This window comes from Coloeus monedula (genome assembly GCF_965178545.1).
Source record: "Coloeus monedula genome assembly, chromosome: 3".
In the NCBI taxonomy this organism is placed as follows: domain Eukaryota; kingdom Metazoa; phylum Chordata; class Aves; order Passeriformes; family Corvidae; genus Coloeus; species Coloeus monedula.
In genome coordinates this window covers 26137962-26152322 of record NC_138783.1, presented here as the reverse complement: position 1 = coordinate 26152322, position 14361 = coordinate 26137962, and the positions used below count along the sequence as shown (strand labels likewise).

At 38.3% G+C, this 14361-nt stretch overlaps 1 protein-coding gene across 1 annotated transcript in view; it reads right to left on the bottom strand.

Annotated features, from left to right (window-relative positions):
• The window catches only part of F5 (coagulation factor V), a 33807-nt gene extending 25807 nt beyond the window's left edge, over window positions 1-8000 (bottom strand). The window contains exons 1-4 of the mRNA XM_082278419.1: window positions 7699-8000; window positions 4512-4603; window positions 3384-3506; window positions 2104-2316 (exon numbers count right to left, since the gene is read on the bottom strand). Coding sequence (XP_082134545.1) covers window positions 2104-2316; window positions 3384-3506; window positions 4512-4603; window positions 7699-7859 — 589 coding nt within the window. The 5' untranslated portion in view covers window positions 7860-8000. The remainder of the gene's footprint in view (window positions 1-2103; window positions 2317-3383; window positions 3507-4511; window positions 4604-7698) is intronic.
• Window positions 8001-14361: the final 6361 nt, after the last annotated feature.

Sequence of the window (14361 nt, the reverse complement as noted above, 5' to 3'; positions counted from 1 at the left end):
TGCCAGTTTGATTAATCTACTTAGGAAAAGAGGCATTGAAAGAAATTATCTTTAATATAATCCTTTTTGTTTATGAGAAGTTACAAAGTTCTGTTTTTCTTCATGAAAGAAGCCAACAGAGGAATCAGATCAACAGAGGAATTTATCTACTTGTCATGAAAACAACATTCAGGCAGTGCTTTAACTCAAAAGTCCACTTAATGTAACCTTACCAACTCTTAAATGTGTCTGACTGCGGGCAGTTGACCCCAACCAGCAGCCAAACACCCACTTCAATGCCTCCCAGTCCCCAATAGGACAGGAGAGAGAACAGGAAGAACAAAAATGAGAAAATTCATGGGTCAATAAAGATGGTTCAAAGGTGAAGGAAAGGGGAAAAAAACAAGCAACACGGAAGAAATCACTCATTATCTCCCACAAGCTGACTGATGCCCAGTAAGTCTCTCAAAAACAGTCACCTGGGAAGTCAACACCCCTCATTCTCCCCACGCTGCTGCTCCTTCCTCTGCCTCCAGATTTAATTGGAGAATGATGTTAATGGTAGAAAACAACCCTTTGGCCCATTTGTTTCATCTGTCCAGATGGGTCCCCTCCCAACCTCTTGTCCACCCCCAGCCCACTATCTGGGGAGGTCTGAGCAGGAAAAAGAGAAAGCCCTGACACTGCAAAAGCACTGTTCAGCAACAGCTCAAACATGGGTGGGTGTATTGTCAATGCTAATAAGCCACAAATCCAAAACACAGCACCATATGCACTGCTGTGAAGAAACTTAACTCCATGCCAGGCACATCTACCAGACACAGTGCTCAGTCAAAAAACTGTGTTCAGAAATCTTAAAAATATGCATACTGAGCAGTTTGACTTTGCTCTAGCTAGAAACATGCACTCAAATTGTCTTGAAGGTAGCAGTCACACCAGCCCATCTCAAATTCATACCCTACTCAAGCCCACAATGCATGCATTTGAGAAGCCTGAGAAGGAAGTAGTTTCAAAGTATTTGCCCAGATTAGCTCAACCAGTATGCCATAAAATGCGTATATACACAGAAAACCAGAGAAAGAAAACCCAAGAAAATGAGGAAAATAACAAGTCCTAGATAATACTAAAAGCACCAATCATCAGAAAAATTCAGGAGGAACATAATTAATACTAATGCCACTCCTTTGAGGTGATATGAGTCGGTGTATTCTGCAATTAAGTGGCTATTGTGTCAGTGAGGAGAGTGTCCTTGTGCAACCCACGCTGAACCAGTGCTCTGTTTACTTTCAGGGAAGTTTTGAGGTCCAAGTCCATGCAGTCTACAGTCTACACAAAATTTTTGACTCAAACTAAATCTAAAAGCTAAACTAACCCAAGCTAAATAAGTCACAGTGCTTTCGCTACAAGGATATGTAACTTGGAAAAACTTAGGACTTAAGGGACCAGTAAGAAGTTTAAGTAGCTTACACAATGGCATGTTCTTTCAATTGTCCCTCAAACCAGGGATATGTATCTAGCAGCTACTTACAAGTGCTACAAGACACCAGTTCTTATCAGTGGAGATGGAATTCAATGGTTCAGATTGCTAAAATCTAAAGTTTCTGACTGCAAGCAAGAACAATAATCTGTTCAAATTTGGCCATATCTTCAAATGACTAGCAAAAGACACACTGCTCTGCAATTTTAAACCCTTGTTACACAAGAGTGAGTGTTCCAGGTTCTTGATCAGACAGCCTTTAAAAGACAATGGGTAAAACAATTGTTTCCTGCCTTATTCTCTGAAATGGCCAAACCATTTTGAATGAAGTTTTAAAAAATATTTATTTTATGACACGAAGGGCATATATTTAGCAGTTAAGCAACTGAAAATGCAACCAGCACAGGCAAATGTATCTATTTATTAATGTTTTCTGCCCATCCCATAATTATAGAATGGAACTGCATGACAGCTAGCATTTAAAAATTTTAACATCTAAAAGAATGATGTTAAAAACCATTTGTTTTACACTGCATATAAAGATGTGAAAAAGAAAATAATATATCTTTTCTCATTATCGTACAACCTTAACTTCGTTAGGAAATGAAAATGTATTACCTTATAGTAGTCTTACAGCATTTCATTACCTTTCTTACATATCAGCAGTGCTCCAATCAGACCAGAGTTAAAATCCATTGTCATGTTCTCATGAGAATAGTAAGCATAAGTAAGACAAGGAAGGTCAGCTTCTCGTGGACTAACTTCTTCTGATATATCCCACACGTATGTGTAGACCTGCCCTGGCAGTACAGCATCATCTCGTTTTTCTGCAGCTGTTGTTCTGTCATCATAAAGGGAGCCTGCCAAGAAAAGAGACAGTAGGGTGGCACGAAGACAAAGAGCAATTAAAACACCTGGAATATCCTCCTACAATCCGTTCCAAAAGCTTGGTTTGTTTCTTGCTTATACTTCAGCTTCGAAGAGATAACTCGTGATTCCACTCACACATTGTTGAGAGTAGCAGAGGGAAGGTAGCTATTCCACCACCATCCTGTGTCTTACAGATTCAAGATTTCCTAGAAGTATCATCACTGCCAAAAAGTTGGGCTCTTCATCAGTCTGACTAGGGTTAGGATGGCATGAAGCTTCAGCCTCTGCTCATTGATGCTCTGCAGAGGAATGCTGCTCACTCTGTCACCTTTTTACATGTCTCTCATAAAGCGCTGCCCGGGCTGGCATTGCCTTGCTGCCTTAGGCCTTTTGTAAACTGCATATCCACATACTGAGCAGTAATGGCTCATGTCTATGCCTGCCATATCCAACAGATCTGCAATATGATAAAGGGGAGACAGAGAACTGAAATCTGAGGTGCAAAAGGCACATTAATTAATAAGAGAGTCAAACTGAACTGCCCATCACTTCCAATGAGATGTTCTGTTAAACTCAACGAGACGGACTTGCAAAACTCTTTTTGTACCCACACAGCAAACAAAGCCTTGCATAAATTTGTAAACTGTGAGTCAGAGCTCTGGCTCAGCACCCAAGGCAGGGCAATCCAAGAAGCATGAGCAACCAAACTCACTTCGTGCTGGTGCAGACATTTTAGTGTCCATTTGGTCATAGTTTATCAACTCTTTTTGCTAGTCTTGTGAGGGTGTGGAGCAAAACACCACAAAGCTGAGCATTAAATGCTGAGTATCAGAACAGCATGATCAGTACTGTTAGGAGACTGTGCATATAACACTCATACTCCTAGTGTTACACTGACAAACAGGAAAGGAGCTAACAATGGGCATGAAGTTGCAATCGAGGATCAAGAGATATTTGTGTTACACATAGCCTCAAGCATTGGTCTGGAGCCCTCTCAACATTTCATGCAGTACTCTACAAGTAAATGAGCAAAATATGGAGTTTTTACAGTATTTACCTTCTTCATTTTTGCTGTAAACTAGGCCTTGGGGATGAATACTGACTGGCTTGTCAGCCATATTTTTAAGGTGAACTACTAAAGTATCTCCCACTTCAGCACGCAGGGTTGGTCCCAGAAGTCCTGTAGTTATTCAAGACAAAGAAAGAGGAAATTATTAGTAAAACAGTATGTTTAGTGAAACAAAGAATTCTCTCCCACATTAGAAGATATTAGCTCTCAAAGAACAAGTTACAAAATTAATAGAGAATGTAGTAACACTGCATGTTATTTGATTTACCCATAAAAAGGCATATGGATACTTAAAGCCTGCAGTGCATAGTCAGAAATGTTATGAATTATCTATCTGGCAACTAGCACTTAAAAATCACGGGAAAACAGTAGATTTGGGGGGAAAAAGTTATTTACAGATAGATACAGAAAATTTATCAAAAGATTCATCTTGAGGTTCATTGGAAATTTCCAGGAATCTTTCACATACAATTAAATTAAATAGTTTTAGAAAATAAACATTTTATAGTTTAAAAACTTGGAGAAAGGCATCCAAACACATTACTTTAGTAGCACTCTGAATGCCAGAAGTCACAGAACAAAGAGATCTTTCAATCCCCAAATGTTATCCAAATAAATAATCAGTTCCACACGGCAAATTTCTTGAGGCATTTCCTGCAAAAGATTTCAAGAGCTTGTATCCCTACTCCCCAGCTTGCAAAAAAAACCAAATGAAAAACCTGTTAAGACAACTTTTGGCTTGTTAGTCTCTTTTCTTTTAAACTATTTTGTAAATATTTAGCTTCAGGCTTTAGGCTCTTTCCATGTGAATGTACAGTGTCATCACTGCGCCTGTGCCATACAAATCTAAATGCATGTGGTAAGTTCATCAGATGCTGAAAACAAAGGGAACAACTTCGTATGGTGCAACTGATGTGCAGACAGCCACATCCTCTGAAAGCCCAACCTCTCTATGGCCTTTGGAAGCCTCATTCCTGCACTGTAGAGACCTCATCCCCTGTGTCTATTTGGTTTTTATACAAATAATGGACACAAAAATGCAAGCTTGCTTAGGTTGCCACTGGCTTGAAAACAAGCAACAAATGAAAATACTCAGAACATTTCATTCCTGTTTACCTGCAAATGTATTTGCTGGTTTTTCTTTTTTAAAATCCACTTCATATTCTCTGTAAGAAATTTTCTTAAACACAGGATCTGAATGTTCCAATCTGAAACCAAGAGAGTTACAAAAAAATACTGAAAGGAGAAAGATTCTCAGAGATGCTGCTGTTGTTTAATGGATATCTCAAAAAATGAATCTTGGAAATATGTTTAATCACTTGCACATTTTGCTGAAGGCAAAGCACACAGTCCAACTCTTTGTAGTGTCTTCCCTTCTCCCTCTTACTCTATTGAATCTATGATGTTCCTGACCCAGATAATTTTGTATGGGGCATCCAATATCCCTACCTAGGAACAGTTCACCATTGATTTTACTGGTGGTTTTTACAGGTCCTTTTGATTCTGGGGTAAAGATGCCTTTGTTTTGTCCAAGACACAGAGGAAGATGTCTCAACCATACTTAACCTAGAAAGCATCTGACAAAACACAGTGAAAGAAACCTGAATTTCTTTTTATTCAGCCCTATGTTTGAACTTTAAGACTCACCAGAAGGGCTCTACAACAGCACTAAGAGCAAGCTCCTGTCACAGGAATGACTCTGGAGGCAAGCACAAAACTGTTCTGTGACAACAACTAAGGATCTCACAGCAAGTTTGAAAATGAGAAACACTGCAAGTACCCTTAGTCTTGTTACATAAACGATTTGGCACCCAGCAGACCATGCAATGTTTTCTTAGAAAATATTTAGGCAAGCAGAAGGAAACCAGCACACGACGCTTCTGCAATGGAAATAATGACAAGAAGAGGGCTGAAAGGTAATAGCCCTTCACATTTATTGGTTGATTTACTATAGTATGTATGACGACTGAATCCAACAGTAATTCCACCTGCTTTCTTTGTAATGCCCTTTCAGGCACATTTGACAGCGAGGAGCTGATGGGCTGCTCAAGCATGGGGAGGCTGAGCAGAGAGAACAGAGAGCTCACTTCAGTGACATCCAGGGTCCATAAGGGGGAGATCTCTTGTGGAAGAGATCTCATGTAAATTCCTCTGCGACCCGCTCTTGCCACAGCAGAGTCAGACAGAAGTAGTTCGTGTTTCAATTAATTCCCATCTCCTTAAAGTTGCTGATAAAATTTTGTTTAACTCTTTAAGGGGAAGGATGAAATCCATAACCTTCATTGACAAGAGCTGCCCTAACGTGGCAATGTTCAAGAGAATATGCATGTAAGACTGTGGGGTAGAAGAGGAAATTTATCAGTGCCAACTGTATATCGAGGAGGAACAAAATACACAGCGAGCTAGCACTTCAGAAATCTCACACTACGCAAGCAGGTCTAGTTACATAACTTTTAGGAACTGCAGCAGCAACACTGCTTGATGCAGAGATAATACATTTTCACTTAGCTCTGAAGTGCTTTATAAATAAATATCGCTTGTATGCGGTAACAAACCTCTGAGAAGATAAGACAAACACTGAGAGATGTTAGGTATCATTTTCTAGCCTGTATGATTGGAAAATTAAGGAAATAGTTCAGGAAGAACCCGTTTTTTTTCCAGCCTCTCTTCAGTTATTTAGAACTAAAAGTACCAAAGTACACAGCTTCTACTGAAATCAGCACAAGCTACATACTCCAATATCTTTGGGATCCAAGCCATTAACCCTTCCCCAGTGAGTATATTTCTGTTCTGAGGATTTCTGTTTCTCTGTTTTGTTTTGTTTTTTTTTTTTTTAGTTGGTAGTTTTGTTGGGTTTTGTTTGCTTGTTTGTTTGTTTTGGGTTTTAGTTAAATTTCTGTAAGCTCTACAAATTTCATTAGACCCATTTAGGATGTGACTTGCTCTAAATACTTAGGCAAGGTAATTCAATAGACATTGCATATAAAATACTGCTGGGTTATCTCAGTGTACTTCAGCTGAGGTTTGAGACAGTCTTGTGAGTCTCTACTGCATGAAAACATCCACAATGTGAATTTCACAAAACGGCAGTTGATGCTTATATTGATGCATCCAGTGCAGAGAAGAATGAAGTTCTAACTAGTAAATTCACATGTCCAGGTCAATACCTAAATGGCACTTGGCTTCACATTTCTACATTTAAATCCTGTTTTCTTCTGTCTTGCCAGTTTGACTCTGTGCTTTTACCAGCTGTATTAAATTTTCAAGGGTGTTTCAGAAATCAGAGAAACTTTGTTATAATTAAATCTTGAAAAAAAAAAAAGTTGCAAAGTCATAATCTGAACTGAAAACATTTTTTCCATATTATCCTGAAATGCAATATATGTTTAGAAAAAAAAATCACAAACTAAAAAAAAAGCAAGTCATCCACCTATATATAAATGTATATAAAAAAGCAGCAGTATCCAAAAAACTTTTAATGTCAGAGAACAAGTAATTTTAAATTAATTTTAATGTTTAATTTTTAGTAATTTTTCCTCCTAATTCAAACAGAATTTGAAATTACATCCAATTTCTGTAATCTGTAGCACTGCACTTGCAGTGTTTATAATCCTAAGGATAGTAGTAGCAATAAAAATAACGTATTTTATATTCTTGATTGGTGGATGCAGGTAGGCTGGCCACTGTGCAATGTGGTCTGAAAAAAATGAAATCAGTGTTTTTATTTAATGAAGCAGAGCAACACTTGATCTTACAACCTTTACTCATGAGAACTCAGAATGTACATTCCACAAAACTCTTGAACAACTCAGAAACCACACAACTAGTTCCAAAGTTCATCTGGCTCTGATTTAAGTGAAAGTGATAGCATCCAAACTAGAACATTATTCTTTCAGTAAATTCTAAAGTCCTAAAGTTTTTGAAATCTTACCAAATCATGGCTCAACTTAACATTGCTCAACATCCACGTACCTAAAATAAATACATTAAAAAAACCCAAGCAACCAGAATTAAGCTATGCAAAAATGACAAAAGCAAGCCCTGGAACTTATTTAACAGAAGTGCTCTGAAAACATAAAAATAATTCTATCCACTAACGAAGCAAATAAAAAGGAGCTTTTAATATGTCACTAGCTCTAGCTCAGATCATGCTGTTTGAAGTCAACCAAATTCCTCTGAAGTCAACAGATTTGGCTCCAAAGTCTTCCTGGGCTCTGCAATTTCACAAGAGATGGGAGACACAAACCACTTTTCAGTCCCAAGGGAGGATTAATTTCATCTTTCTTATCCTGTACTTTGTTACCTGGACTTTTCCTCAGGTTCCGGTCTGTAGGTCCAGCTAGTGATCTGAGCAGCTATGTAGTGCTCCCTGACCTTCACGGCTCCCGCCACAAGCTGCTCTGAGTCTGGCCACCATGAACCGAGCAGAAGCAAGAGAAAAAGCTGCATGCAGTGCAGTGTCATGGTAGAGATGCCTGTTGATGCTGCTCTGGAAGACAAGGCAGAAACCACTGCTTTTATTGCTGTTGCTGCTTCTAACTTCCCCTCAGAAATGAAATAATTATGATGCAATAGGGTAACAGCATTTGCTATGCTCAGGTCATTGCTCTTCACCTCTGCCTCCCCTTACTGACAGGGATCCAACAGAGATAAAAAACTGTTTAAACTACCTTCCTTCCCCTCCTCCACACCACCTTCAGCAAGAGACAAGCACCAAGGAGAAGCAGCTTCAGCCCCACTAGGTGGTTGGGTCATTGTGTACTGAAGCAGCAGGATATCAGAGGCAGAAGATTATTTACATTACTTCAATTACAGGATGTTTGACCTGCATGGTTAGGAAGAAGGGGGGCGTATTTTCTATCTTCCCAGAAAACAGAAACCCAACACATGGCTGGCACTGATGGAAATTTCCCAGGTAGATGCTACACCTCCTAAGAAATCATTCCTACTTTAAAAGCAAAATAGTGAAGGATTAGGTATGGGGACTAGAAGTGGGTGCAGAGCTAAAATCTAGTTCAGATCACCATGTACTGCATGTTCTAACAGTAAGGCAGCCGCCTTTCCAAATGTTGCCAGCTTCAGTTTGGTTCCCACTACACTCCCAAATACCTCAGGTAATGGGTAACCAATGGGCTTCTCAGTGGCAGCTAGCAGGTCAGTGCAGAGATTTTTAATCTAGTCTTGACTAGGGTCTGTTGACATTTATCTAACAAGAAATGATTAGGAAAATACCTTTTGATAAGATAATTACCAACATCAACTATACTACCAAAAATGTTTCCCTGCTTTTGCCAGTGCTAAGAAGTTTGTCAGAACAACAAGTAAATTGTTGATCATGTTTCCCACACTCGATTGCTAGAAAAAATCCTATCTATTCTTTTGTGGACAGAATATAAAAAACAACATTTTCAATAATGTTTTGCTAATATTTTCAGGAAAAAATTACCTAAATCCCCAAATCAAAGTATCTCCACTCCAGAACTAGACAAAAAGGACATTTCACTGGATTACTTCAAAAGAAAACCTGATCAATGCTAGGTTTAATATATTTTTTAACTGCAGAATGGCCTAACTGACAGCTTGGTTAATTCTATCCAAACTATATGGTACCATATGGCCTTAGAAGAAATAGGGAAGATGGCTAGAAAAATAAAAATTGATGAGGACCAATAGCTAAATGCTCCCTACCAAAATTCAGGATCATTTGGTGCATAAACCTGAAAACAATCATGCTCACTTAGACAGTGTAAGACTACAGACATCATTGTATATTTCTTTAAACAAGTCTTCCTGTGATTTTGTTTAATGAACTGTTTGCATTTGAAATTTCCATTTTAAGTAGACTTCTAATAATTTTCCTTTGTAATGAAAAGCTAAAATATTGCAAGCTAAAAATTAATACCCAGATTACCTGTTTAACCCCCCTTGCTTTGTGTCTGTGAGCTGGGAATCATCAAAGCTGACATCAACTGGTTACTTCTCTTTTATCCATTTCAAGGAATTTGGGAGTCATACTTTTGAAATTTCTTAGTCAATTAATTATGCAGTATCACTCTAAAAGTAGAAAGAATTTCTTTTGTAAGTGTGGATAATAATATTGATAGTTTTAAAGAGCAGTATTAAATTGCACTGGAGATACTTTCCTTTAAGCTACACTGATTACCATTTGTTACCCTTCTTTAATCCTTTAAGAACAAGAAGTCCAGTACTGGCTGCTCGGTTATTTTCTCCTCTTCCCACACTTCAAGCATCAATGTAAAATTGACCTGCTTGAAATTATCTGCATCAGCCTTAGGTTTTTTTATTTTTTCTTCTTTTATTTAAGCTATTCCATCACATTGTATCCTCTAGGCTTTGTGAAGTTTCAGTGTTCTGAAAATCATTATTAATAATTCAAAGACCTTGTTCCCTTCCACCTGACCATTACTTTCTAATATGTGCAATTATAGCCTGTCTGATGTTGTGAAAGTCTAATACATACATATAATTTTTTAAATTAACATTGGTTGCCTGCAAGCTATTACTATTAGTCCATGACAAGTGACTACAGAATATATTCTTCAGGCTGGAGTCCCCCAAGACAACACAACTTTATTGGCTATTCATATATTTAGCTGTGATCTTTTTTTCTACTTCACAACTGCACATGCTGCAAACTTTGTATTTTATCCTCATTGCCTAACCACCTGTTCAAATGTAAATTACAAGTCAAAAATGTCTTCAAAAAATCATGAGGTCAAAAGCCATGCATGGAGGAATGTGGGTCTTGTGCAGGCTAGCAAGACATTCTCTGCAGCACAATGCTATTCCCAAAACAAAACCTGATGTACTGATACTGAAATGCCAAATGAAAACCAAGCATGGAAAGAGAAGCCTAAGCAATACCTTTAAACACTAAGAGCAGGTCTGCATCTTCCAGCTGGGCAGATTACTGTCTTCTGACACCCAGTAATTATGGTCCTCATTTCTTGTTATGCTACATGAGAAAACACACTAAGGGTATACTTGCAGTCCTGCTCTAAAAGCTGACATGCAAAAGTAACTGGCATTGCCAGTTTTCAACCTAGGCTGGGTGAAACAACCTAGGCTGATTCTGAGTTATCAAGAACAGATCTTTAAAAAGAGATATAAAGTGTTGATGTGCAACTTGCTGCAAATAACAGATTAGGATCCACAAGAAACTTGGTTCTACTTCATCAAAACCAATATCCTACGTGCCAGAGGGCAGTTATATCCTGATGCCTGCCAACAGATTTCACAACTGGTGACAGAGAGTGAGCAAGTTCAGAGAAGAAAAAGTTGTAGAACAATTGTGGAATCAGTTGCTAATAATGCCCTAAGTCTCTCTCTCATTCAAACACACAAATCAATTCACAGTGGCCCAGTGAGCATACTTTGTTTAATGCAGGGTGAACAGACTTCACGGGCAAACAAGGAGTTAATTATTGAATCCGCAGTGAACACGTGGTTCTGAAGTAGGTAAAAGACAGTGGGGGCACTTACCAAACCTGCCAGGCACAACTGGGAACAGAGGCCGCCAGCCGAATATCTTCACTTCTGCAAGTGGGCACTAAAGCCAAGAAAGATTAGCCTGTGAAACAGCTCAGTTTAGAAACCGAAAGCAGACGTGCTATGCCAAAAAAAAAATATATGAGCAGGCAAAAAGAAAAGATGGCAGAGAAACTGAGGCTTTCTTTCAGAGAACAAGTTACACAAAAGAAGATGTATGTGTTTTGATGACAGCCCAAACAAGAACACATTGTGTACACTGTTAAGAGAAGGCAGGCTGTGCGACTTCTGTGGTCATGAACAAACTAAAAGGCAGTAAGAATGTTGAAGGGCATTTCAGTTTGCCCTGGCACTTCAGAAAGGCTTCAGAAGACAGATAATCATGTTGATTTAAACCTAAATACAGTCACATGTTTTAAACCTGTATTTTTTCTTAGCAGAAAAGCAAATGTCCCTTGTTAGAATTGGGTGTTTCTCCAGTCGATGTTTGCCAAAAACAATTATTCAGCAGGACCCAAAACTATTTGTACAGAGATGCTGAATTCAGTGAAATTATAGAAAAAAAAGAAATATGTTTGTTTTCTAAATACTGTGAAACCTAATTTCAGTGTTTCAATGAATTTGTCTAAAACCACTGGCTTGTGGTTTGAAAAAAAAAAATCATTTTAAGGACCATATGAGGATATACAAGCTTCCTCTCATCAAAAAATGCATTCATGATGTCCGACTTAAAATTTTGGACTGACTCAAATAAAGCCCACTTTTTTCCCCCTATGTGTTTAATTTTTGCCAGGAAAAATTCAGTTTGACCCAACAAAGAATTTTGCTCCTACTGTTTGTGTTCTCTGTTCTAGTTTGTCTTCTTTACTAAGAGATTTCTGTATTTGCCCAGGCTTACAACTGATATGCACCATGGGAGCAGCTGGCCTCATGTTAAGTCAGTCTAGCAGCATATTCACCTTAAATTTCTTTCTGTAGAGAACAACAGTAAGGATATCAGCGCAAGAGTTTGCAACTAGGATGATTTGCATTTTTTTTTAGTCATAAATCCTTGTTGCAACTGAAACTGGACTATCAAAAAAGAGGGAACCTCTTCTCAAGTTGTACACACCTACTTCCAACGATAAGTATGATATTCTGGATGAATTAAATTTTTCTTCTTTTATAAGGTTGAATTTTCTACATCTGGGTATCTGTTTTGGTTTTTTTTTTTTCTTCAAACAGTAGACTTAAAACAGATCTTGCAAGTTACTGGCATAAAAGGCTATTTCCCACTAGACAAGCAGATAGGTATGTTTCAGAAACAAACATGAAATCAGTAAACTTTGAACATAGTAAGACCCTAAATTGTAACTCTCCCTACAGACTACACAACACAGACAAATTCAAAGCATTCTAGTTCTCTAGCAATGGCTCAGGCTGTTTCTTAGCAAGCTGGTTAAACAAACTCTACTTTCCCACACCTAAAAATGCAGCCACAGAAGGACAAAGTTGAAATTGCCCTGTTTGTTTAACACTATTTCCATCCTTCATTACTTGTAGCTTAGGCTTTGATTAGACTTTCAAAATACTAAATACAGAACTGCACTTACCACAGTTAGTGTTTTCTTATTTTCCAAATTTACTTTTTATTGGAAGCAAGTATTTATTGGTATTTTAAAATTTTTTATTATTATTATACCATTTTTGCGTTTCATGTAAATTGAAGACTAGATACCTGAAGTTTGACAATATGCTGTAATGATTATTATTTTACATCTCTGTGAGGTTATTCCCTTTGCATCATAACTCATTCACTGTGCGTAATTTTTAGATTCAGTAGAATCAAAATTTCACCCACACCTTCACCTCATGCAGCACCTGTAAATGAGAATGTCCTCGAAGTCAAGATCAAGAAAAAGAAGTCAAGCAAAGAGCCACAAGAACTGTAGGGTGTGTAGTAGGAAAGGGAGCAGAGCAGAACTTCTCAGCAGCTCTTCTGATGTAGAGACAAAGTTCAGATAATTAATGATCATGTAGGATTTGACAGAAGCTTTAACTGAGGTTACCCATGTTTGCATGTTTATAGTAGTTCCTACAGCAGCAATCATTGGTTCTATCAGGAATTTTAAACATTAATCCCAAAGGAATAGGAGGATTAAGGTACAGTACAACTGCTGCAAGTGTACCCAGGTCAAATTTGCTTGCAGGTACAGCCACTTTGATAAGCAGCCAAGCAGAGCACCATGTATTAGTCACTGAGGACTGGCTTTTGTGACACCAGACATTGCTGTGCTAAAAATGCCATATGGCATTTAATATCATGGTGATGATGGAAGCCATTGGCAAGTTCTCTTCAGTTCTGCTGAGCCTCTTTTTCTGGTAGGGTCAGAGAAAAGGGCCTTTTTTTGGTTTACACTTAAAAAAATAAATCATGCCACTTGCTTTCATCAACAGCCTGACAAGAATGTAGTATTTTATAACTTAACTTACTGGAGACTTGTGAAACTAAGTCACCTTCCTAAAGGAGGAGAATAGACCCCTTTTACAGAGAAGGCTGTTTCAAAAGATTCTGACCAGGCAAGGGAAAGATAAAATAACCAATAGTGATGTATTTAAGTCATACTCTTTGCCCCCCTCCAAACCCCCCTATTTATTGGGTGGAGGACAGCTGCTTCCTTCGTTACCAGAAAGCCCAAAACATCTTTGAGATTAGTCTCATAGGAAAATTCGTATGGCATGACTCAGTGGGTGTGGTTAAGTTTTTAACAGGTTTCAGCCAGCATTACTCTTCACTTACATAGACATTGCTTAAGATACTTAAGTATCATGAGTGTCTTAAGTATCTTACTTGCTTAAGTCCAAAAAAGAGGAAGTGAAAACAGATATCAAGAGGAAAGTCAATTTAAGCACAGAACACATAACCTGATTACATGTTCCCATGTGAGTAAGAGCATGGAACAGAGGACAGCCAAAGTAGGGACCAGCTGTGCCAGGACAGGGACCAACCTTCCTACCCAAGAGTAAATTCAGTTCATTGCAGACACCCAACTTCTGATTACCTTGCAGAATGCAAGATGGATGTTTGGGAGACAAAGGTGCTCTCCTGAAACCCAGTTGAAGTGAATGTAATGACTACAAATATATGCACAAACATATATAGAGAGAGAGAAAGAGAGGGAAAGGGAGAGATGATGGTCCTTTCCTCCAATTTTCATTAATAAAATCCTTACATTTTACAGGGCAGAAAGGAGCTGCTAAAGCCTGGATGCCTCTGCAATATCTGAATATACAAACAACTCTGTGTATGTTCATCCCAGAGAAGAAACCATACTATTAGACTGGCAATTAGTGTAGTTGAAGCAGACAAATAATCAAGATTGAACCTTGCTCTGCCATAGCAATCTTTTCCCTTTACCCTCAAGCTGTAATTTTGTCAATAAGACTGCTCTTGATTGCAAGACAGACTACATACCCA